Source organism: Pleurodeles waltl, chromosome 3_1 (genome assembly GCF_031143425.1).
Source record: "Pleurodeles waltl isolate 20211129_DDA chromosome 3_1, aPleWal1.hap1.20221129, whole genome shotgun sequence".
Classification (NCBI taxonomy): domain Eukaryota; kingdom Metazoa; phylum Chordata; class Amphibia; order Caudata; family Salamandridae; genus Pleurodeles; species Pleurodeles waltl.
In genome coordinates, this window is record NC_090440.1 from 760684552 (window position 1) to 760711026 (window position 26475).

The following is a 26475-nucleotide window of genomic DNA, read 5'->3' on the forward strand; positions in this document are numbered from 1 at the left end:
GTGTGTGACTTACCCTGACTAGAGTAAGGGTCCCTGCATGGACAGGGGATAACCTGACTGCCAACCAAAGACCCCATTTCTAACACTTGACATCAAGGGTTTGTGCATAATAATTGCCACTCGGACTGTGACTTGATGTCCTAAAACTTGACTTCGCAGGAGGGGCCTGTGTCACAAAGCAAGATGCCACATGTGTCAGGCAATGTACAAAAATGGTATCCAAATCGAGATCCCACATTACAGTACAGGACAAGCATATACAATTGATAGTAACAACATTTTCGGAGTTGTGACCCATTTTATGTTGTGACCCATTTTAATTAGCCAGATAATGCATTTCGTGCCTCTAAAATTGCAGCTGCCTGACCTACTCCTCTGCACATTATGATCTGCCTGCAACCGCCCGCGAATGTTGCCATGGTGGTAGGCGGTTGCTACCGTGGCATACACAGCCATAGGCTAACGTTGCTTCCAGTGATAGTTGCAGGCCAATGGCTGTGTCTGTCGCAAGTGACAGCTGAGTATGGCAGACGTGACCGTCATGTTATGAAAATATCCTTCACTTGACTGCTTACACTGCTGCCAGCAAGACCACCATGATCTGAGCTGCTGTGTACCGCCTGTGGGAGCAATCATGCTACGTCCAACAGGTGGTAGGGCCACTGCCTTCTCCCCAGAGGAGCTTGAGAAGCTAGTGGAGGAGGTCCTTCCCCTGTATGGACAGCTCTATAGTGCACCAGAGGAGCAGGTAAGTACCTTATGTTCACTTCTTAACAATGGTCTTCACTAGATTTCCCTCCCCTCACAGGCTAGATTGTGCCCATTTGTGCCAGGATGAAAAGTCAAGGCAATGGAGATTGAGTCAGTGTGGCATCAGGGAGAGAGTCAATGTTGATGTAAGTGTGTTCAATGCCAGATCCTGGGTCCTTAGAATTTGGTGTGTGTGTCTGTTTACAGTGTACCTGATGTTTGATGCACAAAACTAGGTGAGGTGACATCACTGCCATCCATATACATAACTTGTCACATAGATGTCAGTATGAGACAACATGTATTTGCATGACACAACATGTATTTGCATGACAGCATTAGCTGCATATGCATGTTGTATGTGTCAGGTGTGTGTCACATGAGCTATGTGTATGTTGCCTGAGATTTCAAACCACATCTGACCCACCAAACTGTTATTCTGAAGGCATATCATTACTCACTCTGACCTTCATGTTACCACATACACACCACATGCCAATATGTTGTTGGCTTCATTATGTACTGTTATGCATGGAAGTGAAGGGAATGGAGCCCCTTGTAGGTTTTATCTGCTCAGCCTGTAGAGACGAGGCCCTGTAAAAGTATTTTTCCCAGTATGGGTCCACGTCTAGGCTGGTTTAGAGTCTTTTGGACTATGTGAATGTGACACTGTGCCCACTTCCTGTATCCAAGTATGTCCTGTCATGTGTAACAATCTAGGCTCTATTAAGAAATTCTGCTTATTGAGGTTGTTTTCCTGATGAGTATGTAGAAGGTTTTAGTAGGCAGACAATGATCTGTGTATTATATGCACACTGTCAATGTGTGTCTCTGACCCCTAACAGATTCCTTACATCCACCGCCCTGTTGGCAGCATCACACTGGTCATATTTGTCCTGTGGGAGCTTTTTGCATATATGAGAGTCCCATAGTGCAAACAGTGTGATGAATCCTGGGAAGCCATGAGATGTGACTCAGTGGTTTGCTCACATAGCAGGTGATGAACAATGCATGCCTTTGTTAGTTGGATGTCATCTCTGAAGGATGGACACAGGTCAGAAGCATGCTCTGTGGCACATGTACATGATACAGAAACCCACCCCCTTAGCTAGCATGAGTTTGCATTTGTCAGTGATGGACAGGTTGGACACCTTCTATACCCACCATGCCAGTCCCTTCATTATCACCCATGTGTAATGTGTGAGTGTGTAGTCTGGCAGTAGCCTATAGGAACTGTATGCTTGGAATCTTTCACAGAGTGTGAGTGTTTTAATGCCTTCATGCCTAAGGAGTGTCCCATTCAGAAGCCACAGAGGTTTGATGTGCCCCATGGTTCCTCAGCTCTCAGTCAGCTTGCTAGAGCAAGTACCACGAGATGTCAGTAGGCCTACCTAGTCAGTGGAGTGTCTGATCAGGGTGGTTGATAGGTCTGCTAATTGGGATATGTTTGTAGTCATTTGCCTGTACTCAGTGGCACACTTGGGAAGTTTGTCCTAAAAAAGGACATTCATAGCTTTGTGTACTGACGTGTGTGACTCAGCCATCTTTGATGGGACTACTGGACATTATTTCTTGTCTTCTCTTTTGCACCCATGCAGGTCAATGCTCATCAGAAAAAAATAATTTGGAGAGCCATCGCCAAGAAGGAGAGGACCCTGGGGTTCCACAGCCAGCGGAGCACCCACTGCAGTAAGAGATGGGAGGACCTGAGATGCTGGGCTTGGAAGATCGTGGAGGCCCAGCTGGGGCTGTCCTCCCAACGTGGGTGGGTACCCATTGGACAGTGACACCCCAATGGCCCACATTCTGGCAGTGGCCTCCCCGAAGCTGGATGGGCGTTTGAGGGCAGCACAGCAGCTACAAGGGGGTGAGTAGAATGCAAATTCTTGCCTGTCCGTTTGTCAGGTGATTGAGTGGGCTACTGAGTGCTCCCCCTGACAATTAAGGATGAGCCGTGTGTCGGACAGTAGTTGGTAGATTGTTTGTGTTGAAATGTGAGGCATATCAAACAGGTCTGCCTTGCCTTCTGAACCAGGAATCATGTAGAAACCTGGGGGAAATCCTTAAACAACTTTCTCTGCGGGTACCAGAACTGGCTGTGTATAGTGATCTTTCATTTAATGATTGTTGTTGTAGTGTGTGTAATTTATGACCCACAGATCACTTCTCCTGAAAGTCACAGACAAAAGGTAAGTCGGTTATGGATCACTGTCCTCTGCCATGTGTCTGGGCATATGTGTACGTAGACATCTCCCACCCAGAAGCAAGTTATCTTCAGTGTGTAATTTGTGCTGGTGCCTTACTGCAGTCTGTGATGTCTTTGTGTCCAGCACAGATATGACATGGCTCACATGGTTTGCAGCTGTAGCAAACTACTTTCCCTTGGTAAGTGGGGAATGTCCATTGAGTAGAATTTTGTCCCATGAATGTAGCCAGTATTCCTTGTGCATACATGTCAGCGTGTGTTGTTTTCTCTCCTGGAAGCACTCTTAACCTGCAATTTCATGCATGTTCTACTGATGTTGATGGGATGATGTTTGTATTCCCTCACATATGTATGGATGGAAACCTGTTAGTGAAATAGCACATTTACAGTGCTGATCCATTTCATGTTGTGCCACAGGCAGGTATGTGTCAGCATTGTGTATTGCCTGACAGATACCTTCATGCGTCATAGTATGTAATTTGTCATGTAGGACTTCATTAGCAATGAGCGACATGACATTGAGGCCCAGATTGTGGAAACATTCTGCGTTTCACTATGCCCTTGATATGGAATCTTGTTGAAAAGTGCACTGCACATGTTGAATAATTGATTGTTCCTTCACTGTTGTCATGCATCATGGAGTGAATTGCACTGATATTGACATCACATGTGTGTGGGTTCAGGCATTCATCCATAGACAGATACCGGGGTTGGCATGTCTAAGATGTGGTTAGTAATGTTGCTTCTCATTGGACAACAGGTTGGGCTCCTATTTTTCCATCACAGTTCTGTGTCTCTCCAACATGCAAGGTACTGATGTGTACCACAGACCCACTCAGATGGTGCCCTTGTAATCAGGCATTAGGGGTGATTATCCTGGGGCTGACTGATTCATTGTCGTGTGTATTCATGAGACATCTCTCCCTGACATATTGGACCTGGCGTCAATGTTGTTCCTTACAATGATACATGAGGCCTATCAGAGTGACATTGAATCTACCTCCTTGACTCTATTGGGACAGGTGTCACTTTTTGAGCTATACATTGTTGAAATGTGTACATTGTTACATGGGTATTTTAATGTTAGCTACTCCAGGATGTTCCACTTTTGTATCTGCGACAGCTGGTTTCATTGGCATCATCTCAAATTGTTGGTACCTCATGTATGTGCATAAACTTGTGTGTGAAATATTGAAAATTACTTTACCAAGGGATTGTATTGTTGGCTACTAGTGAACTGAGGTCTGCTGCATGTGCCACAGCTGTGAGGATAGAGACTTCACCTACTTGTTGTATCTTTATTGTTGTTGCAAGAGTTCAGCCATGATCTTGTAGTTGTCTGGGATCCTGATTAACCTGTGGGTAACTTTGACAGGTCCCGATGGCATGTATGCATATAATATGGCACTTGAAAGTGTCACTTTGATGAAATAATTTTATGGAGCCTACTTAACATGATGGTATTGTTTGTAAATCATAGTTATGATTGAGGTGTTCTCGTGTATATGTTACGGCCCTATTGCTCAATCTTTTTGCAGCATCAGCACAGGCAGCCGAAGGAGACTGGGACGAGCCGGGTGAGGAAGCATCTGGCCATGCGACCTCAGGGCAACATACCACCGACACAGAAGGACCCAGTGGCCTGGAAGGAGAGGGGAGTGCCACGGGGAGACAGTATCGACATCCTTATCATCGTATTCCTCCTCCAGTGGCCACTCCCTAGTGGTGGCAGACCCATCGGGACCCCCGTACCATCCTTGTCCATCACCCCCGTTCTATCACCGCCCTCCATGTTGCTCCCCATCCAGTTGGCCGTCCCTGCTCACCCAAGAGGGTGGGCGTCTCCTTTGCCGCAAGCACCTCCACCCCAGTCTCAGTTACACCTGGTGCCCTCAGTTAGGAGACTATTGACCTGAGAATGATCTCTGTGGGTCAGACTGCAATTTTGAATGCCATCCAGGGATTGGCAAGTCAGGTGCAACAGACCAATGTATTCCTGAAAGCATTCATGGTGCAATGCCTGACCTACAGAGATCTTTTCAGGCACTGGCCTCCACACTGACAGCAGCCAGTCACCCCCCAGCTTCTGTACCCCCTCAGCCTTCCTCTTCCCAGTTCAAATCCCCCTTCCCCTACCTACCTAAAGCACACAAAGAGATCCTTATGCATCTACCTCAAGAGACGAACGTTGCGCACACATACACAAGCACACACACCGACACTCACACAAAAAACATCCACCTACAGACATAGAAACACTCACAACTGGCTCTGACACGCACCCCCCAGCATCATACACACAATATCAATTCTATTTACAGACACCACCACAAAAGTCACTGACACAGCCACCACATCCATCCTACCCGCAGACACCACCCCAGCAGAACCTCAGACATCCACCACAACTACTGACACACCTACATCCACCATATCCACCATACCTGCAGTCACCACCCCAACAGCACACTCACCCACTCACCATGACATCCCCCAGCACCTCACCCCCCCAAAACCCAAGACACCTAAACACTCTCACTGACCGTCTCAACAGACACCCACCACACACAAGCATAAGCACGCACCCAAGACATCCACCCCTACATAGCCTGCAACCACTCCCTCAGCCTCCAAATCCCATCCCCCTTCTGCTAACTGTTCCTGTGTTTTTAAAAAACTCTTGGTCTTACCTGTGCGCCCTTCCCCCCAAAACCACACCCAGAAGGACCCCACCCAGCTCCCAGTCTGTCCCTTCCACCTCCACGGCCTCCCCTGCCCCCCTGCAAGTAGCCATTCCCTTCTCCCTCCCCCTATAGAAGCCCACCCCACCTAAGAAGAAGCCCAACCCCAGCCAAAAATCATCCCTCCTCCCAAATCAGACCCCCCCCACTCTTGGATAATCCCTGAGGCGCCTGCCTGCCCCCTTGATGTCCCTTCCTGTGGAGGCTACATGGCAGTCTGGAGTCAAGTTGGGGCACTACAGTGTGTCATTATTGGCATTTGTTATGGACTGTCCAATGTCCTTTGGACAATATTGAGAGTTCAAATTAATAAACCCAACAGTTGTTTTTTGGAGTACATCTTTGTCCTGCCTTTCCTAGCTTTCTGTTGTCCCTGAGTGACTTTGGTTGTGTACCTGCAGTTGTGTGTGTTTGTGCGTGCTTGCTGCTCCAGTTGCTGTGGTCAGCAGTATGTGAGTGTGTCTGCAGTGTTGTTGTCCTCCAGGTGAAGGGTATATGTTGTGTGTATATGTATGTGTGTGTGAATGCAATGATGTTGTAATGGCATTGTGCACTGTTTGATATGGTAAGTATTCCTTATTGTGATTTCCAATGTGAGCATATATGGTGTGAGACTTGTCCCCCTGATCTGGCTTATGTATTCATGAGATATGTGTCATCTTTAGTTGTGTATGTGCAGACATGGAGTGTGTTGACTTGTGCTACCTTTGTTTGCATTTGCCTGTGCATGTGTGCATTTAGGTGTGTGTTCCTTGGAAATGGCTCCTATAGTGGTATGTCCCATACAGTGCTTTGTTGACTTTCACTTCCCCATTGTGCAGATGGCATTGTTTGTCCCAGAGACCCACGTAGGGCAATTTCCTGTGGAGCTATTGTTTGAAGGTCCTGTTCAAAGTGTTCTATGTCCCAGTGCAGTCTCCCTCCCTGTATGTTCCAGTTGGCCCCATCCCAATTGGATAGGGTTGGTTGCTATGTTGTTCTTAGTGTATTTATGTCTCTTGTGTTTTATGCATGCCATTGTGCTATGATGTGTGCGTCTATTGCAGGGCTGTTTACTGGTGGTGTTTGTGTTGCTTGTTCCTGGAGGCTTGCCATGCTCAATAAACCTAATTTGGAATAAGTTCCACCCATAGGCCAGCGTCTCCGTTTGCGCTCACAGTTGGACGTAAAGTCTCCACTTGAGACTTGGTATGCAGGGCCCCCACTCATCTTCCAGGTCATGACAATAAGCCATGTAGCTAATGTCAGGGTCACGTTGAGAAATCTATTGCCAACTTTTTTAGGCTTAGGGAATGGACCAAGAAGAAAAGTGTCCTGTTCATTTGGAAAATCTGTATTGAGCGTATCACCTAGATGTTGTATGAGTTGTTCCCAAAAGACTATCACTTGAGGGTAGCTCTAAACCTTGTGAAGAAAGTTGGCTGATGCTGATGTACAGTGAAGGCATGTTCTTGTGTTGCCTTCATATATCTCAATAATATGAGAAGGGGATAAGTAGGTCTGGTGAAAATAATTGAACTGAATTGGCTTAAGTCTGGTATTTTTTGAAATTGTATGTATACATCAGCATCTTTCCCTAGTCCCCGTCACCCATGTGTCCAAAGGCACAGTTACCATCAGGCCCCAACGTGATTCAATGGTGCGCTGCCCGTCCAGTTAAGGGTCTTGTAGAACCAGGCTATTAACTTATGACCTGTTTCAGCATCAGTGGGAAATGTAGCAAATCATGTGGCGGAGGCTCTCTGGTTTCGAAGCTCCATAGGCTTTCAAAGGTTTCAGCAAAAGCCATATAACAGGAACTATCTGTTTGCGCAGCCATACTGATTTATAAATGTTTCTACGGAAATGATTTCATTGGTGGCTTATTAGTCTCGCACCATAACTATCCCAGCGTCAGTCCAATGCACCTGGGGTGTGCTTCAAAGAAGGAAAAATCCCCCCTCATGGGAAGGCCGACCAGAATCAAAGCAGGAACATATAAAGCACAGCCCAATGTCCTACTGACACAAAAGTTCCAGCATTTCAGAGAATTGGGAAAAAAAACATAATACGGTTCTGTATTCTGATCTTTCCTCCCATTATCAGTGTCACCAGCGCACCTTGGTTGCGTACCCTACCAAGCCGCCCCATCTCTGTGCATCCCCCTCAGTTCAGCCAATGTGCAATAAGTTGCAACTGAGCTGTCAGATAGTAGAGCTCATAGTTGGGGGCTCCCAGACTTCTTTCAGTAAAATTTAGTATTTCCAGCAACACTCACTGTTGGCCCCCATTAAATATTATCTCCCAAATTAGTGAATGAAGTTTTTAAACCAATAAATGGGGACCCACACATGCATATTCCTGAAGAGCAAAGGGAACCTGGATAGGATAATCATTTTAGTGAGGAATAACCTAGATATAATCATTGGCTGTAAACAACACCAAAAAACACGCTACCTCTCATTGATCGTAGTGCCACACCTAGATTGCAGTCTCGGAGAAACTGAAACACCATGGTAAATAATCACACCTTGGTATTTAAGGGTGTTGGGAGCCCATTGAAACCCGAGATTACCCAGGGATGGTTCCATGCTATCCAGGACAACCAGGAACACACAGGTTTTAGACCCTTTGGGTTTAAGCCCAGAGCCAATCTCAAAATTTGATCTGAGCTGAAATTTTGATTCCAGACCAGTCAAACCGTCCTGAAGATATAACAATAAATCATCTGCATAAAGGTAGACTATACGCACATCTTCCCACTGTGAGTTGCCTCTGCCCTGTTCCTCGAGTTTGTTTGGCAAGTGCTGCTATAGGCTCTATTGCAGTAGTAATTAGTAGCGGAGACAGGGGACAGCCCTGACACTCGCCCATAAATAAACACTACTGTTGAGAGACATGGCCTCCCATTCTAACTCTGGCAAAATCAAATCAAATCAAATCATTAACATTTATAAAGCGCGCTACTCACCCGTGCGGGTCTCAAGGCGCTAGGGGAGAAAGGGGGGTTATCGCTGCTCGAACAGCCAGGTCTTTAGGAGTCTCCGGAAAGCGGAGTGGTCCTGGGTGGTCCTGAGGCTGGTGGGGAGGGAGTTCCAGGTCTTGGCCGCCAGGAAGGAGAAAGATCTCCCACCTGCCGTGGAGCGGCGGATGCGAGGGACAGCAGCGAGTGCGAGGCCAGAGGAGCGGAGGAGGCGGGTGGGGACGTAGAAGCTGAGGCGTCTGTTGAGGTATTCCGGTCCCTTGTCGTGGAGGGCTTTGTGTGCGTGGGTGAGAAGTCGGAAGGTGATCCTTTTGCTGACTGGGAGCCAATGCAGGTGTCTCAGGTGTGCGGAGATGTGGCTGCTGCGGGGTATGTTGAGGATGAGGCGGGCCGAGGCGTTTTGAATGCGTTGCAGGTGATTTTGGAGTTTGGCTGAGGTCCCGGTGTAGAGGGTGTTGCCGTAGTCCAGGCGGCTCGTGACGAGGGCGTGGGTCACGGTTTTTCTGGTGTCGGCGGGGATCCAGCGGAAGATCTTGCGGAGCATGCGGAGGGTGAGGAAGCAGGCGGAGGACACGGCGTTGACTTGCTTGGTCATGGTGAGAAGAGGGTCCAAGATGAAGCCGAGGTTGCGGGCGTGGTCTGTGGGGGTCGGTGCGGTGCCGAGGGCCGTGGGCCACCAGGAGTCGTCCCAGGCAGACGGGGTGGCAAAGGGCCTGGCGTATAGCAGATTAATCTATTGGGCCCATCCACTCCCCACAAATGGTTCAGGTTTCTAGCCTGTTATTTTTGTATCAGCTCAGAGATCACCAATCATGGTTGACTTTGAGGGTGGCCTCTAAGGTCCTCCACAGAAACACATGGATTGCTCCAAATTGGATGATCTACCTGACACAGAGGATATAGACTAGATTGAGGAGGAGGAGTAACTCAATTTAGTACATTTCTGTCTTTGGGTAGTAGAGGATGGACTTGTTTACTTTCACTGCAAGGACTTTACCTTGAATTCAGGAGCTCTAGCTCTATAGATCCAGTCAAAAGTAGTTGATATGGGGGACAATTTATTTTGTATATTGTTGTTTTCATAATATGGGTATCAACTGTGCTTAATTTGAACTGATGGTTGCAGGTGCGGCCTACATGCAGTTTTGTTTTTTTGGTGGGGACTTATTTTTAATCATCAGTCTTTGACCCAGAATAAGAGAATGGAAGGCAGCAAAGGAGAAAAGGAGGAAGGGAAAAACTGAAAACTTTTAACAAATGGGGGGGCAGGGAGGAAAAGGAACCTGGAAGAATTAGATAAATGGACAGGGAGAGTATGTTGATGGATGATAGTGTCATTAAGTGAAATCAAGATTATACAGCCTTGGGATTTGGTAGACCTGACATTCTGAAGAGGCACCTCAGGACAGCTGAAAATAATGTGGGCTCTTGTATTTATTCCTTTACAAACTAAGTACTGGTTGTCAGTCTGCTTTCAATTAGGAAAGGGTGCTAGACCCTTGTCTCTGAAATAGATTAAATTATAAAAATCAGCAAGAGGAATAACCAAATAAAAAAATATACAGCATGTTGTAACAGGACAGGAGGGGTTGGTGCAGAAGGGGTGGTAAGATGAGGAAGGACAATTAATCATTAAGATGAGTACAAAATAAGAGCATTTTCTTTCAAAATAGGCAGACGTTTTGTCTCCACTGAGAGTGATTTGAATGTTGTTGATTCTAGTCACAAAACAACTTTGCTGCTGAGATTTTTTAGCATATATACACACACAGAAGAGTAGAGTTAAGCTAAGCTAGATTGTCTGTCTGCAGGCTTTGACTGTTGCATGCAGGGGTAGCAAATTAAATTCCTTTAAAATTAGATTTGTATGGTAATATTGTTTGAGCCCGTGCCATGAGGTGGCTTTGTGTATAACATAGCTACCAAAATAGTCATGTTTGTCTGAGCATTTGACTGTGGTAAAAGTAATAAGAGGTATTTCTCCTTCTCATCAACTATTTTCAGCTCCTGAAGTATACGATTAGGCATGTCAGAAGTGTGCCATTGAATTCAGTGCAAGTCCTGATTGTGTGGATGAGCCTCCAGTGATCAGTTGTGGTGAAGGTTTCTAATTGGAAAAGGATGACATGAAAGCAAGCCTCTCCAGTGTCCACATTGTAGTGATCACCATGAGAAATGTGATGGTAGTTTCAGTGCTGCATCGTTTGCAAAACCCTGACTGATCAGTCACCAGGTGATTTAATTTTCTATGAATTTTTGCAACTGAGTGGCAAAACATTTTTCATGATTTGGCACATTTTATAATTGTCTGCGTGAATGTCATCTTGAAGATAGGAATATATTATGTGGCACCACATTTTCGAGAGAAGCAAGAATTGAGGTTTGATATGTTAAGTTGATAAAAGTTGGTGGTAGATCATCCAAGTAAAGTGCAGTTTTCAGCTAAATGATTTGTGGATAGTTGTTTGTCTGAGAATCAAGAGGAAAATAGGCAGTGTTTTTCCTGGTGGAATGAGGTGTGCCTTCAAAGATGGTTTTGTTGACGTAGTAGGTGTTTACACACTAATTTAATTTTGGTATGCATGGGCATTACATACATTCATCCACTGAGTTTGATGAGGTTTGTTCAGCTGTAGGTTTGGTATAGAATCTTACTATTGGAAAGAGTTCCTTAAGTTTGTTTTTTCCTCAAGAAACATCAGTAGAAACATCAGTTTCCTACATGGCAGCCAAATCCTGTTAGAAGGCAATCTACTCTTGCAAGGTATCCAAGAAGAGAAGTTACAAATTCAAAGGTACCTTTCACAACTATAGCTTCGGTATCAACGTCTCCTCTGGAACAGCTGTGCACACTGTCTTCTACTGAAGCAGTGGAGGTTGTGAATATGGCAAGGTAATGTTTAGTGAATCCATGGGGAGGGGAATTCCCAAGGCTTTACCTTTTACCCATAGGCTTGCAAATACAGATTTATTCCATAAAAGGCACAAGTAAAAATTTTACAGATATACTACATTTCTTGACTTCGTCAGGAAGGATTTTAATTTTTTAGTGGTGATCTACATTTAGAGCATCCTGCCTTGATTCAGCTTTCAGGGGCATGACATGGGAAATCAGTCCCTAGCCACGCATTGCCAAATCATATTAACTCACACCAAAGACTGTAACAAATGAGGTTATTATATAGAGTAAGAGAAGAGTAGTAATGGTGAAATTCTTATACTACATTTCTCTAAATAGCTCACCAATGCCATACTATCTGCATTTAGTATTTTATAATCTGAAAGGGCAATTGTCCTTCATGATTTAGCTTTCATGGGTTTACCACGTAAAATGTCCAGTTATAGCTTACCCAAAATAACACATCAGAAATTCTCCATGGGTAACATGACTTCTCTTTTACTAATCACAAACAAAACTTGACTAACTTCAGGCATCAATCTAAGACCATGCACTGTCATGCTATGTGAGAAATGGGTCTATGTTTTCCTCTATGCTTTGAAGTCAGTCCCTAGGAAGTCTTGGCATCTGTTGGTGGTCATGGAAGGATTCAGTCTCCTCCTTTACACCCTCTGTCACCTATACCCCTGCTATATATCAGCGAGGCTGCTACTCTAGGTAGTATAACTCTTAGAACGCGTAGCTGTATGAAGGTGGTCACAGGCATAAATCAACAAATCATTATATTCTGTTTCTTGGTAGTAAGAAAGCAAATAACATCCCCAAGCAATTGTGGATTCTTGCCTCTTCAATATTTTTCTCCTGAAGGACTTTTTTAATTTCATGATCATCAAACAAATACAGCCCTTTCCACAAGTCGGAGGCTGTCTCTGCCTTATTGATATCAATAGAAGTGTTTAGGTAAATTAATGTGGTTTATGTACAGAAAGTGTTTGTGGTTTATAGTAAAAGAGTGTTCTTCCAAAACAATTTTTTCTATTTTGCCCAGAGTTCCCTTTTTTGTACACCAAAGTCATGTTAGTGGTAATGTGTAGACCGACAGATAAATCTATTGATCCTTGCTTGAAACGCTAATTGGTCAGTACAGCTACTACAGATTTATCCCTGCAGTTTGACCACACTGTTCATACTACATATTAATGTTTTATAATTCATTTGCTTGTCACTCAGGAGTCACTTGACAACACTAAAGTAACATGCCTCCTTGCCTGTAACTGTGGGTGAACTGATGTCATATTTTCCCAGTTTAAAGACTATGGTACATAGAAAAAAGTGCTGTGTACTTAGGCTATCTTGTTTTAGATTTAAACCTATAATAGCAAGGAACACCCAACCTAAAGGGAAACATCACTTATCACTATAAACACTGATAAACATCTGCACAACCACAAACTAAAATGTCGTTCAAAGAAATGAGAGTGATAGAGAATGGGTCATTTTTATTTCATTCTAAAGGGGTCAACACAGTGTAACTTTGTTATGCATGGTAGCAGCAAGAAAGACTGATTTAGGATTATTCTGCATAAGTATTACTGTTTAGGGATGTGGTTAGAATATCTTTTCTTCTTTTTTCTTCCTCCAGCTGTGTGTCGTTGGATTAAAGGTGCATGGTGTAGAATCATGTTTTAGGTCTGATCTAATTAGTCTGTACACTGAAGAGAACTTGAGAATATCAAAATCCTATTTGATCTTTTGGTATTATTGAATTATTTCACTGGCTGTTGAATGGTTGCGTCATAGGAATCTTGGCCAGTATGTACTATCAATTTTACCCACAGACATAAAATGGGTAAAACCTTTGATAAATCAACCGCCCTCCTTTCCTAACAACTCAATATTGACAGCAGGTCACCCTCCAAACATGCCAGGCTTTAAATATTCAATGCAAGTTGTAGTAACAGGTACCTATGTAGAGAGTGATGTTACCATGCACATTGCATAGTGGTGAAAACATGACACAAGACTTTTCACATACTAACAAAATTCAGACTGCCAAGGTGTCCCATTGTTATGTGTCATACCTTTAGCTAGTCTCGGATTTTTACACAATTGCACTTTACTGCTGTGGTTTTTTAGCCCATAGTTACAATGCTTACAGCAAAATTCAAGTCCTCAAATGCAATGTGACATCTGGTAAAAGGTCAGGACTGACTTAAAGTGAAACATTTGACATGGGAACAATTGGCAGTTATGAATGTCAACACAACAGCAGTGACACCTTAATGCAGTCAAGGAAAAACATGCACAGAAGCAGTGTCCAGCATAGTTAAAGCATTAAGCTTCAGAAGCCTTGTAAGGAAGAGCAGATGTATCTGGTGTAATTCAAGGTTTCACACAGTACTGTTGGCAGGGTTGACCTTGCCTCCAGTATCATAATATTCATTTGGGAGTAGGTGAATGACCCCCAAGTGTGTCCAGGGAACTGTTTATTAAAACTTTTAAATAGGGCACTCTTACCTTTTTAATAATTTAACAGTCATGTAAACCAGATAGTCCTGACAGAGTGAGAGAGGGTAATTAGGTGTGAGGGAGAGTACAATATACAGACTTCCCATGCCTAAAAGAGTCTAAATTAAGTCAATTTGATGCACTAATACTAGAAAGATGCTGCATAATCTGCATTGCATCTCCTTTAAATTAAATGTGAGCTTTCTAACAATAACTGCAAACATTTGATTTTGTAAATACTGGAAAAACACTTTTGTCTATTTGTGGGGTTAGACAACTGAATAAAGACAGATCAACACTGAGTTTTGGAAAATACTGTGAAAACACCACTGAAATCCACAAAAACATAAATGAATAAAGGACAGCCTATATTCACTGTTACAAGAAAGATTTCTTCTGCTTCTGCACAAAGGGTATCATCCTCTCACTTGACATCAGGGAACTCTTCACTACTACACCCTGGTGGTCCCAAAGGTCACTGGGTGTCCTGGCCTCCTATAGAAAGGTGAGCCTTTTGGGTTAGAAGGTGCTAGACACCATTTCAGAAGGCACTATACAGAGCCTTGTGATTTATCCTCAATGCACTGAAACCTGAATCTCCACAGACATGATATTGAAGCTGGATTATTGACCATTGATGGACAGCCTCTTCATTGGTATTATCGAAATCAGCTTCCCTTCATCCTTTCTCCAAACGATTGGAATCTCCTGAATATAGTGGGTGCTGATATGGCATTGCTTCAGGTCTATGACCTATAACCATGGATGTCATTTACGGATTGCCAGGGGTTGCAGCTGTGACCCTTGGTTGTCCGTTGCTACCCCTGGCACTGCCTTTACGACCCCTGGGCTCAGAAGTGGCAAATTCAGTGCCAATGCCAGGAACAAAGTGGCACCTCGTCATTATGGCGTTCAGGTGGGGCTCCACTCAGTTGGGCCTCCACTCTTCTTGTTTTCTGTCAAGTTTTTATTACACTAATGGGGAAGAATAGCATATTATTCACCATTAGTGCAATTAAAATTAAGTACAATTAGCTAGAATATGCCGTTCCATGGCAGCTGAGGTAAGTAAAAAATGCTTTTAAATGTATGTTGTGTGCGTCCTGGCGAGTGAGAGTGTTTGTGTGGGAGTGTATATAAGTGTGAGTTTGTGTGTATGTGTAAGTTTGTGTGTGTGAGTGAAAGTGGAGGTCAAAAGGCGTGTGATGTAACTTTCTCTACCCTGGCATTTCAGTGAATTGATGTAAATGCCATATTCTGAAATTGAAAATGGCTTACCTATCACTGTTTGCCATTCTGTTTTGAGACAACAGCATCACAGCACTGTTTTTACTGCACATAAAGTGGCCCCCTCCACTCAACACAGAAGACCCACATTAGAATGGTGTTTGTCGAGGGGTAGATATGCAGATCTCTAAACCAAACTCATCCCTCTAAACTTGGCTGCAGGGATTGTTTTCATTTTGTATTTCAATTCTTTATTAAGTTTTTTTCCAAAGACAAATAGAAATTACAAATGAAAACATACATAGGGTATACAAATCAAAAGTGTACATGTTATTAATGACAATACTCATTTCAAAATGAATAACAGGAATATTTTAGAAAATATGTATTAGGGATTTACAACTCTAAAAAAGGACCCCAAACAGCATCAAATTGAGATAAATTATCAGTCAGTTTGTATATCACTTTCCCAAACTGCGCTATTTTGAACATATCTTTCAACCAAGATTGAATCGTTGATATAACATTAGACTTCCAATGTCATAAAATATTAATTGTAGCCAGACCAAGAGCTGTGTACAGCCATCTAAATACATGTGGTGAAATCTTTCTCAAATTAGAGATGTCATATAATAAGGATAAACGGGGTGTAGGAGAAACAAGGACAGACGATGACTTCTTTATGTAACTTTCTATTTGTAACCAAAAAGAATGAATTTCAGAACATTCCCATAAAATATTAACAATATCACAATCTTGTTGACATCTCCAACAATTAGAATTAGGACTGAGTAGCAGAGTTAAGTTTGGCAGGTGACCAGTGCCAACGATGTAATATTTTAAAATAATTGACCTTCAAACGGAAATCTCGAAGGCCTTTGTTATCATTTTCTAGAAGCATGGGCCATTCTTTGTTCCAAAAAGTAGTTTTAAGTTGCTAAAACCACTATAATTTCAAATTATTGGATGTATTAGTAGAGAAGGATCTATCAATTAATATGGAATATATACGAGATACTGACCCTTTGAAATGTTTCTATGTATGAATTTGATGAGCAATAGGCGAGTGTGTAAGTAAGTCCGTGTGTGAATCTATTATGGACTTTAAAATAGAGGATAATAAAATACAGTTGTTAAGCTGTGAATCTGGAAGATGATATTTTTCTTGTAATTGTGAAAATGATTTTAGAGAATTATATTGTGTAAACAAATCTGATAAAGTATTTATTTTATGATTACTCTATACATACCAGTTAAGTTCTTTTCCTTTGTGAGTAGTTGCAGAATTAATCCAAATTGGGACGTGAGATTGTAAATATGCATGGTATTTTATAATTTTGTATAGATTATTTTCCTGTACTCTGTAGTGTTTTTGCTATCATTGCCTTTGTCTTGGAAACAGTAGCTCACTGTGCCGGTGCATGCCCCACCTCCAAAACAAAAAAACCTCAAATCGCACACCACCCACTAAAGAACCCATGTGTGGAGGATACTAATAGAGCCATTTCCAGCAGACAGGACCTATTAGATTGTTTTGGGTTGTGGAAAAGTCCATTTTCCAGGGTCTTTTTACCCCAAATGTCTAACGTTAGGTCACATTCATCATTAATTTAATAATCTGCTCAAGGTTTTTGCCAGCTGTATTTACAAATATTTAGAATGTGCAACAGCGTGGTTGAATTAATCTGCAAATAAATCTCTGGCTGGCGATACAGCTATATAATGTATACTACAGAAATTTAGAACCAGCCATTGCTGATGAGCTGTTGGCCTGTTTGCATGCCAGAAAGACCAGCTCAGTTTTGGGATGCAATAATTCCTTAGCAGTGAGAAACAGAATGACACAGGACGAGCATTTCCTTCTTGCTGGAAGAAATGTCCGTCTGAAAACACGATGCAAATTCAAAGTTCAAGGCGTATTTTTAGGCTTTGTCCTGCTCGATATTTAAAGTAAGGGAGTGAAATGGAGACCGGAAGCCCCGGACTTCAAGTAATGAGTTCCAGCCAGTCTGCAGCACAGAAAGCCGGGCAGGCTTGACTGGAAAATAGTTTCTCTCTGACAGCTTTGCAATTTTTAGTAGGCTGCTGGACTGCTGCAGACCGTCTAAGTTACCGTAGGTTTGTATTATTCTTTTCCAAGAAGCCAGCTGGCTCGACATATCCTCCTCAGAGCCTTAAAACCAAGCGTGGAGCTTGTCACTAACTCGCCGATTTGCAATAAAAAACAGATGCTCTGGGATCGAAGCGGGAGCGCGCAGTCTCCGTTTATTCAGTTGTATACTGGCCCGTCTGGAGCGAGCTTTGGAAGCGGGGGGAGAGAGAAGAATGAGTGAAATGTGAACAGAGGAGCGTTCCAAAAAAGGACAAAAAGAGCAACTAAACTCTCCAGAACAAAGCTGTACCGTCAGCAAAAAAATGCTTTCATTGCGAAGTTGTGAGTAGTTTGAAATGGGCCCAAAGCATGGATGTGGAGATTGATATTTACAAGCATTTCACGTGGCTCAAGCCGGTAAGTATGCTAATTTATGCTGTTGTTTTTTTTTATCAAAAACTAGATCATCCAGAAAGCCGCGTTTCTGGTAGAAACACTCTTTTGACTTTTAAACTGTAGTGTTGTCAAATTCGTCATGGAACTATATAACAAGAGGCATGTTGTGTGTACCCTTTGTGTGTTCTCTTTGAATTCGCAGCAAGCTGCGAAAAATAGCTTGATTGTAAATAAGAAAAAAAATGTGTTTTACTGTCCTTGATGGCTTGGCCACTGCCAAACAGTGTACTGTGCTCTCTTTGACAGCTAGCATCAGAGTATAGTGTGCTGGGTGAAGAGACCACCAGTTTTCCTTTGACATACATTTAGTCAGATTCGCATAAATTGAGGTCATGTGAACTGCAGAGCTTCTAAACAGTCTAAAATTCGGATGGTTACAATTTAACATTTGTAATAAGTTCTATGATAAAATTGTAGAGACACAAACGTCTATTTGCTTAAAGATGGGATGGCATGTAGTTACTTGAGATGGGCATTTGGGAGTGAAATAAATGTAATTGAGCGTGTGCCATCTACAGCTTTTGTCAAAACCAGCCCTTTTCTGCATAGGGGAGCGGGGAATCAGAATTCAGCTGCAGATGCATGCTCACTGATGTTTTTAAGATGCTGCAGAAATCTTTTTGTCTGTTCTTAAACAATCCATTGTGTTGAGGTCTTGTGGCTCCCTTTGTCCGACCTTTAAACATGATTTTTTTTTTTTTAAATGAAGGGCTTTGCGTGCCATGCGCTCTACTCCTGCCTCTAACCACTTACAGATCTCCCTCTATTTGTTCTCATGTTCCGGATAGAGTTTTTTACAGGATGATTTGGGCCATTTCCCAACACGTTGGGAAGTAGGGTCGTGTGAGAACATTGGTCTGTTGTGGTCAAAGTAGACACTTTCATTCAACACTCAAACTGCAATTTAAGACGTTTTGGTGCACACTGTGAAACATCTATGGAAACTTCTGATTCCGAGCGGAGGCCCTGTGTCTGGTAGGGAATGGATTTCAGCAGGAAGAAGTGGCTTGTAATACAATCCGGCAGGAGGCCAACCTTTACTTTAAAGTGTAAAATCTTAGCCATTAGTTGTCAACTATGCCTGCTGTGCTAAACTTAGAACATGGTCGAGCAGGGCACTAACTCGATTAGTGAACAGTTGCCTTACACTCTAGATTGCATTTCAACTCCCAAGATGTAAGTATTGCATCTCGAGAAAAAATAATGTGCAGATATTTTGAAATTCACTCTTCACTATTGCAACTGTATTCAAAAGCTGTGCTTTAGAGCAACCTACTGTTTGGATAATGTCCTTCTGGGCATATGTCTGACAAGCAGTCCACTAGCATGATAACATTGGCTTTATTGCAGAACACAAAACGAAGCAACACAAAGGTCTGCAGACTTTGGAGTGATGTAGCTCACCATTCCCAAATTGTCATCTTCTGTGGCTTGTTGCTGCCTTCCTCCATCAACCATGTGTACTGTAGGTAGCAAGGCCCAGTCACTTTTCTACTGAGCCCCGGCCTTCTAGCAGATTGTACAGTCGCTCACAAACCCACTCTTTTCCTACCCCTTGGGTTAGCCACCCTCCCTATTTATTTTTTACAGGACCTCTGTCTACCTCATCCAACCACGAGCCAAACTAGTTTACCATTCACAACTGGTCCCACTACGAATTCCTCACCCTTTGTATTCAAAGGAGTTCAGCTTACCTTCTTAAACCATCTCACGCTATATTTCTTGCCACCATGTCCGTTCACAAAACTAGAACCCTTACGCAAGCCATAAACTGTGCTGTGCCTCTGAAATGTCATGTGGTTTGCCCTACTAAAAGTCGTCCACTGGGATGCTCTTACTCAACACTTGGCCCACTAATTTTCCCAGCCATAAAAACATGCCTGAAAAAATACTAACTTCTTCAAGATCCACTACAGCTACAAAGCACATCATGCTGAGCGAGAGATTTCACTCTGGACTTCTGGGCATTGACCTTTGTTGTGCATTTTGTAATTCACTTCTTTTTACACACTGTGGTGGCTTACACCGTCACTACTGGAATGCACACTTGCTGTATTTATCTTTGGCAGTGGTAAACAATTAAAAACTTTTATGAAGTTTATTAATACTTTTGGTTGATGTGTTGAAGTTGCTCATGCTTAATCGCTATCAAAATATGTCTAGGATCATAATAAAACTTCAGAGATGCAGGTGACCCTGAAATGAATGCAACCAATAAATTGCAGAGCATGGCGCTTGGAGGGGATGGAACCACAAAGTAAACTGTAAAAAGTGAAATAGATAAAGTGCATTGATATTATGTAACTGAAATTGGAAAAGAGTTTCTTCTCGTAGATTTCAGTATATTTTAAAAAGACAGTAAAGGGTTAATGAACTGTACTTGAAAAAATCCAGAGCAGGCTATAGATGTTTACATACTTTTACAAATGTAATCAGTTATCACGATTCTTTAATGAACATAGCAATAATTGATCCAAAGGCAGGTTAAGAATTACTGATAGTATTCCAAAACGGCACTATCTAGAGTAAATTCAGTAGTAGTACCATCATCCTTTTTTCTGCTCAGTAGAGGGATCATTTACAATTCAAAGGGGTTATTTAGGGAGATGAGAGAAATTTGTGGAGATTCTGAGGTTTGGTGACTAATAGAAGCTCGTATTAGATAGCACATTGTGTAACCATTTTTTACATTATGGAATTTTTGAATGTATATTATTTCTGGTTAGGGTAATTACAAAAATGGATACAAAAGGGAAGTAAAACAGAGTAGCCGATTCCAGAGAGATGCATTTAATTTGACTGACAAACGGTAGATTATTGCAGTTGGTCTTTTGGCGACTGCTGGATGTTAAGGACACAGGGCTCTGTTTAGCAAACATTTATGGAACGTCATCGATGTACACTATGCACCGCCTTTATTTTAGTAACATCGGGAGGTGGAAGTGCTGGTTTTACTCTGGTTGAGAGGACGTAATATGATATGCACAAGTCTCTGATAAGGGTTATTTTTACAGTGTTTTTCCTCTGTGCTGCTTGGCAGTTTGTCTGGGAGAGGGAAGTGAGGGGAAGAGAAGTGTGTATCTTTCACAGATTCCAGAAGCACAGCAGTCAACATGACCCAACATTCCTTTGAAGGTGACAAAATGTTGCAGACCTCTTCATGATTTATTGCACTGGCCTGCTATTCTTTAACCCTATGTTTTAGCACGTGTCCTACCACAAGCAGTGTTGGCATGCAAGGATTTCAGACCCTTCACTGGTAGATGGATGCTGTCTGGTCAGTAAGTAATATATTGGCCTTAAACGTTGAGATTTAGAAGACCACTGAAGCTGTCTTCTTCTGGTCTATGTGACAGCTTAAGGGCAAGCAGTCGTTTCATCAAACGCAAAAGGAGGGCATGCCAATGTGTGTTAACGAGTTCTATCGGAATTTAAGCTGGAGGGATCTAGACCATGCTAGAAGGAACAACTGGGTAAATGTCAGATGCGTAAAAAAGGCATGATCCATATGGACATTTATTTTTTCATAGTAGTCTGAGGACTTTTGGTTTATCCCGTATTACAGTATACTGATGCAACCCTGTGGCACAATATTGTGATAAAATGGACATTTCTACACAGTATGACGAGGGCATTGGTGGTCATTTCTGGGATAATAACCTAACAGCATTCTGTACTGTGATAAGCCACAATATCCTGAGCCCATATGGCCTGTTGAACAACGAAGATTGATTAGATTTTTGCTAAGAAAACTACATAGGGGAAACAAGGTTCTTTCGTGAGGGGGAATGTTTTGAGTTGCACTAGAGATTTGCAGCTTTTGACAGTTATTTTAGTCCTAAAATGGGGTCCTGTTACTTGTATTCTCTTTTTTCCCCATACTAATAATTGGAAATTAATTTTTATTTTGATATGCATGAGATACGCGAAGTGGCCTTTGGTAGCACTTGTGAAGGAGGTGAATTGATAATACAGTAGGCGTTCAATTATGGTGTATAGTCGGAGCTCAGGTTTTCTTTACTCATCATCCTAATATGACTGTTTGGTGGCACACAGTGGAATTTAGAAAGGTTGTGCGCACTTCATTCTTAATGAAGTCGTTAACATTAGTTGCCAAACTATGGGCAACTTAAAACAAAATAGTATTGCTTTTGTTCCTAATTTTGTGTACTCTTGAGCTTTGTTGTACAGTTTGTTATTACAACAATCTGTCCATCCCCTCACAAGGTCATACATAAATTCTTAAACGTTACAATTATTAATGAGTTCGCTGCTGACGTGTTGGAGGACCTAGTTTGAATCCCAGCAAGCAGACTCAGGCTTTCATCCTCCCGTGGCCGGTAAATTAAGTACCCGTGGTAATGCCAATGTACCCAATGGTACTTGTGACATCTAGTATTTACAGGTCGTGAAGACGAACGACGTGCAGTTTTAAGTTCTGTAAAAAAAAGTGATTATTATTAAAAGTGATGCAGTGTCATGTACACAGTCACGCAGCTGCGCCCAGGTACAGGTAGTACTCTCACCTGATTAGAAATGCTGCTAATAGTTGATAAGGTGGGTGCAGTTGAAGGTGGTGACAGGGAGTGGCAGAAGATCAGTTATCTAGATAAATAGTAGAGGACAGACATTGCTCAGGTCTATGGTATTCCAGCTGCCTATTATACACGTAATGACTAATAACCACATTGAAGTGTATTATCACAATGGATTTTTAGAAATTCTATGTGCATAGTCCAGATTCTACTAATGCACGAACTGTTTTTTTAATAGTTCCCCTAAGAGACCATGCACGAGAGACACAAAACAGGTCACTTGCAAAATTTGATCAGGAATCCATAACATTTCACTTTGCTAGCTGCTTCGCAGATGATTGAACGTTTTGGGCTGAACAGGGGCTCGCTGTACTTGACCAGTATTACATCCCGAACTACTACTGTTAAATTTGACAACCTTAGGGTGGTCACCCTCACCTTTTTGCCTGCCTCCCTCCACTTTTTGACACTGTTTTTGCCAGTGCTAACCAGTGCTAAAGTGCATATGCTCTTTCCCTTAAAACATGGTGACATTGGCTCATATCCAATTGGCTTATTTAATTTACTTATAAGCCCCTAGTAAAAGTGCACTACATGTGCCATGGGCCTGTAGATTAAATGCTACTAGTGGGCCTGCAGCACTGATTGTGCCACCCACATAAGTAGCCCCCTAACCATGCCTCAGGCCTGCCCTTGCAAGGCCTGTGTGTGCAGTTTCACTGCCAATTCGACTTGGCATTTAAAAGTACTTGCCAAGCCCTAAACTCCCATTTTTCTACATATAAGTCACCCCTAAGGGAGGGGTTAGGTAACCCATAGGGCAGGGTGCTATGTAGGGAAGAGGCAGGAAATGTAGCTGTGTAGTTTATCTGTCCTGGTAGTGTAAAACTCCTAAATTTGTTTTACACTGCTGTGAGGCCTGCTTCTTTCATAGGCTAACATTAGGGCTACCCTCGTATACTCTTTGCGTGGTAGATTCTGATCTGAGAGGAGTAACAAGTTCATATTTAGTATGGCAAGAATGATAATACAAAATCCTGCTGACTGGTGAAGTTGGATTTAATATTTTTATTCTAGAAATGCCACTTTTGAATTTCTCTGCACTTAAATCCTTCTGTGCCTTACAATCCACGTCTGGCTGGATCAGTTGACAGCTCCCTTGTGCATTTCACTCAGACAACCCCAAACACAGGATGCTCAGTCACACCTGCACACATCTGCATACTGAATGGGTCTTCCTGGGCTGGGAGGGTGGAGGGCCTGACACTTACATGTCAAAGGACAGTGGCCTGCCCTCATACAATGGACTACCAAACCCCCTACTTGGACCCTGGCAGACAGGATGGAACTGAAAGGGGCCCTTGTGCACTTCTAAGCCACTCTTTGAAGTCTCCCCCACTTCAAAGGCACATTTGGGTATTTAAACAGGGCCTCTGACCCTACCCACTGAGACACTTCTTGACAAGATACCTGCTGGGGAAGGAACTCTGAACCAGAACCTACAACCTGCTAAGAGAAGCTGCCTGGCTGCCTAAAGGACTCACCTGACTGCTTTGCTGAAAAGGACTGCTGCCTTGCTGTTGCCCTGCTGCCTTGGTGCCCTCTGGCTCTGCTGCGAAGTGCTCTCGCAAGGGCTTGGATTGAGCTTGCCTCCTGTTTTCTGAAGTATCAGGGCTAAAAAGACTCCATCTCTGCAAAGAACTCCTTGTGTGGAGAAAAATCGACGCACAGCCTGCCGGAATCGACGCACAGCCTGCATCACGGTGAGAAAATCACCGCACACTGAACTGGAAAGATGCAGCTCGGCTCCCAGAGTGGAGATCGACGCAGTGCCAGCATTGCGACCGGAACTTTGATGCACGGCCCACTGGATCAATGCATAGCCGAGCTGGAACGATGCAGCCCGACTTCCTGCGGGAAGAATCGACTCAGCACCTGCCTTGCCACAGAAATTTCCCCGCATCGCCCACCAGATTGACACAGATCTTGTGACTTCCTGCACTCCTATGATTTCTCCGCATCGTCCCCAGGGCGTCCAAAAACCCCGCATCCCAAAGAGGATCGAAGTCTGCGCTCCGGAAATCGACGCAAAGCCCTTGCTGCGTTTAAAGACACTGACGCATTGTCTGTGTGCGCCCAGAGAAACCAACGCACACCTCCCCGTTTTCCACACATCCCCTCCTCTGCGGTCCCTTGCAGATAATTTAGACACAAACAAGGTACTTTGTGCTTGCAAGAGACACTTATTGCTTTTTAAGAACGTGAGACACTTTCTTAATCATTTTCTAAAGTGATATTTCAACGTGTACTTATCAAATCTTGATCGTTTTGACCTTATTTTAACCAGATAAGTATTCTATATTTTTCTGAACCTGCGTGGTGTATTTTTGTGGTGTTTATACTGTGTTATTGCATGATTTATTGCACAAATACTTTACACATTGCCTTCTAAGTTAAGTCTGACTGCTCAGTGCCAAGCTACCAGCGGGTGGGCACAGGATAATTTGGATTGTGTGTGACTTACCCTGACTAGAGAGAGGGTCCTTGCTTGGACAGGGGGTAACCTGACTGCCAACCAAAGACCCCATTTCTAACAACTACTTTTATATTGACCTCAGTATCAGTGATGGATGGAAACAGTATGCAAGTGGCAGATGACGTTCGCTAAGTGTGAGGATGTTGGCTTCATTTCTTTCACATTTTCTTTTAATAACTTAAGGCACAGTGCGGAAATGTCTGGATAATTTACATTTAGAAATGCTTGGCTTAAAACAGAAACTTTGCATTGGAGTACTGACTTAGGCAATGGGATATAGCTGCTGCATAAAACATATACATACATTTCATTTATAGTGCAGTAATGAGCAGATGGTTGGCCTCTGGTAATTTTCTAAATTTGTATTGTAGTAAACCAACTCAGTGAACAAGTTAGTCAGCTGGGACATAATTCAGACCCCCTGGGAGATAGTTCCACAACAGCTTTATATATTTTTATTTTTAGGTGTGAAGTGTTAATAATATCGAACAGCTGATGTCTGTCGTAATTTCATATTCATAACCTAGGTTTTCTAAAAGCATGAATCGTTATTATGTACTTGCAGTCTTTTAACATATTCCCTTGTCTTTCCGCCCCATTCGGGGACATAAAGTTCGCCTTGAAGATGGTTTCATGCGGTGGGCTTCCATCCCACAGGCGCCCCATGCTCGGCATTGAAATCTCTCTTTCTCTTGCCATATATATATATATATATATATACATATATATATATATATATATATATATATATATATTTATATATAAATAATCCAGTGGCAGTCACCACTGGGTAGAGACAGTTAAGACCACTTTTACATAGGAAAAACACTTTTGGGTTGCATATAACTTTGGCCCCTTTTGAGGAATCTTCAAACAAAATTCCAACAAAGTCTTATTCAACTCCTTCCTTGAAAGTTTTGGGTGATCCATCAAGCGTCGGGGGAAGGGTGGTTCCAAAACTCATTTTCCTGTTTCATTTTTTCCATAGCAAAATTGATACCATGAAAACTGCTGAACGGAATCACACCATATTTGGTAGAAAGCTAGATCATGGTCCAGAAAACATGTGTTTTTGGGATTTGGTGAAAATCCTTTGAGGTGCTTTTTAGAAATGAAGCCTCAAAAACTTTGTATATTCCACGTCTCGGAGAATCAGCACAGCCAACAGATCTTGAGATGAGATCGGATTGGCTGCCACCACATCAACAAAGATGTGGCAGCAGCCATTTTAAAACACACAGACTCTGTACCCTGTACTAGAAAAAAGTAAATTTGGACAAAAAAAATCATGTTTTTAATTTTGATTGGGTTTGCGAATCCGTGGAGGAACCACAGATCCACCGACATGATAAAAAAAAAACAGCCTGTCTTTAAAAAAAAAAAAAAAGCTTCCCTTGGTTTGCCAGGGCCCGGGAGTTGGCACAGTATAGTAATTTTGGGAAGGGAGAATGTACACCCTGACCCTCTATGACACCCCAGGTACCCAATAGTCTGGGACCGGTATTTATAATTAGCGGAGGGTGTCGGACAGCCTCCCTCCCTGAGCCACTATGAGGCCCCTGA

At 42.8% G+C, this 26475-nt stretch overlaps 1 protein-coding gene across 10 annotated transcripts in view; it reads left to right on the forward strand.

Annotated features, from left to right (window-relative positions):
- The window catches only part of PPFIBP2 (PPFIA binding protein 2), a 1142047-nt gene that overhangs the window by 639186 nt on the left and 476386 nt on the right, over positions 1 to 26475 (forward strand). Inside the window, exon 1 of one of the 10 annotated variants that reach the window (XM_069223549.1) lies at positions 17610 to 17802. The exons of the other annotated variants lie outside the window; for them this stretch is intronic. Within the exon in view, the coding sequence (XP_069079650.1) occupies positions 17755 to 17802 (48 nt within the window). The 5' untranslated portion in view covers positions 17610 to 17754. Of the gene's footprint in view, positions 1 to 17609; positions 17803 to 26475 lie in introns of those variants that run through there. 10 annotated transcript variants of the gene reach the window in all.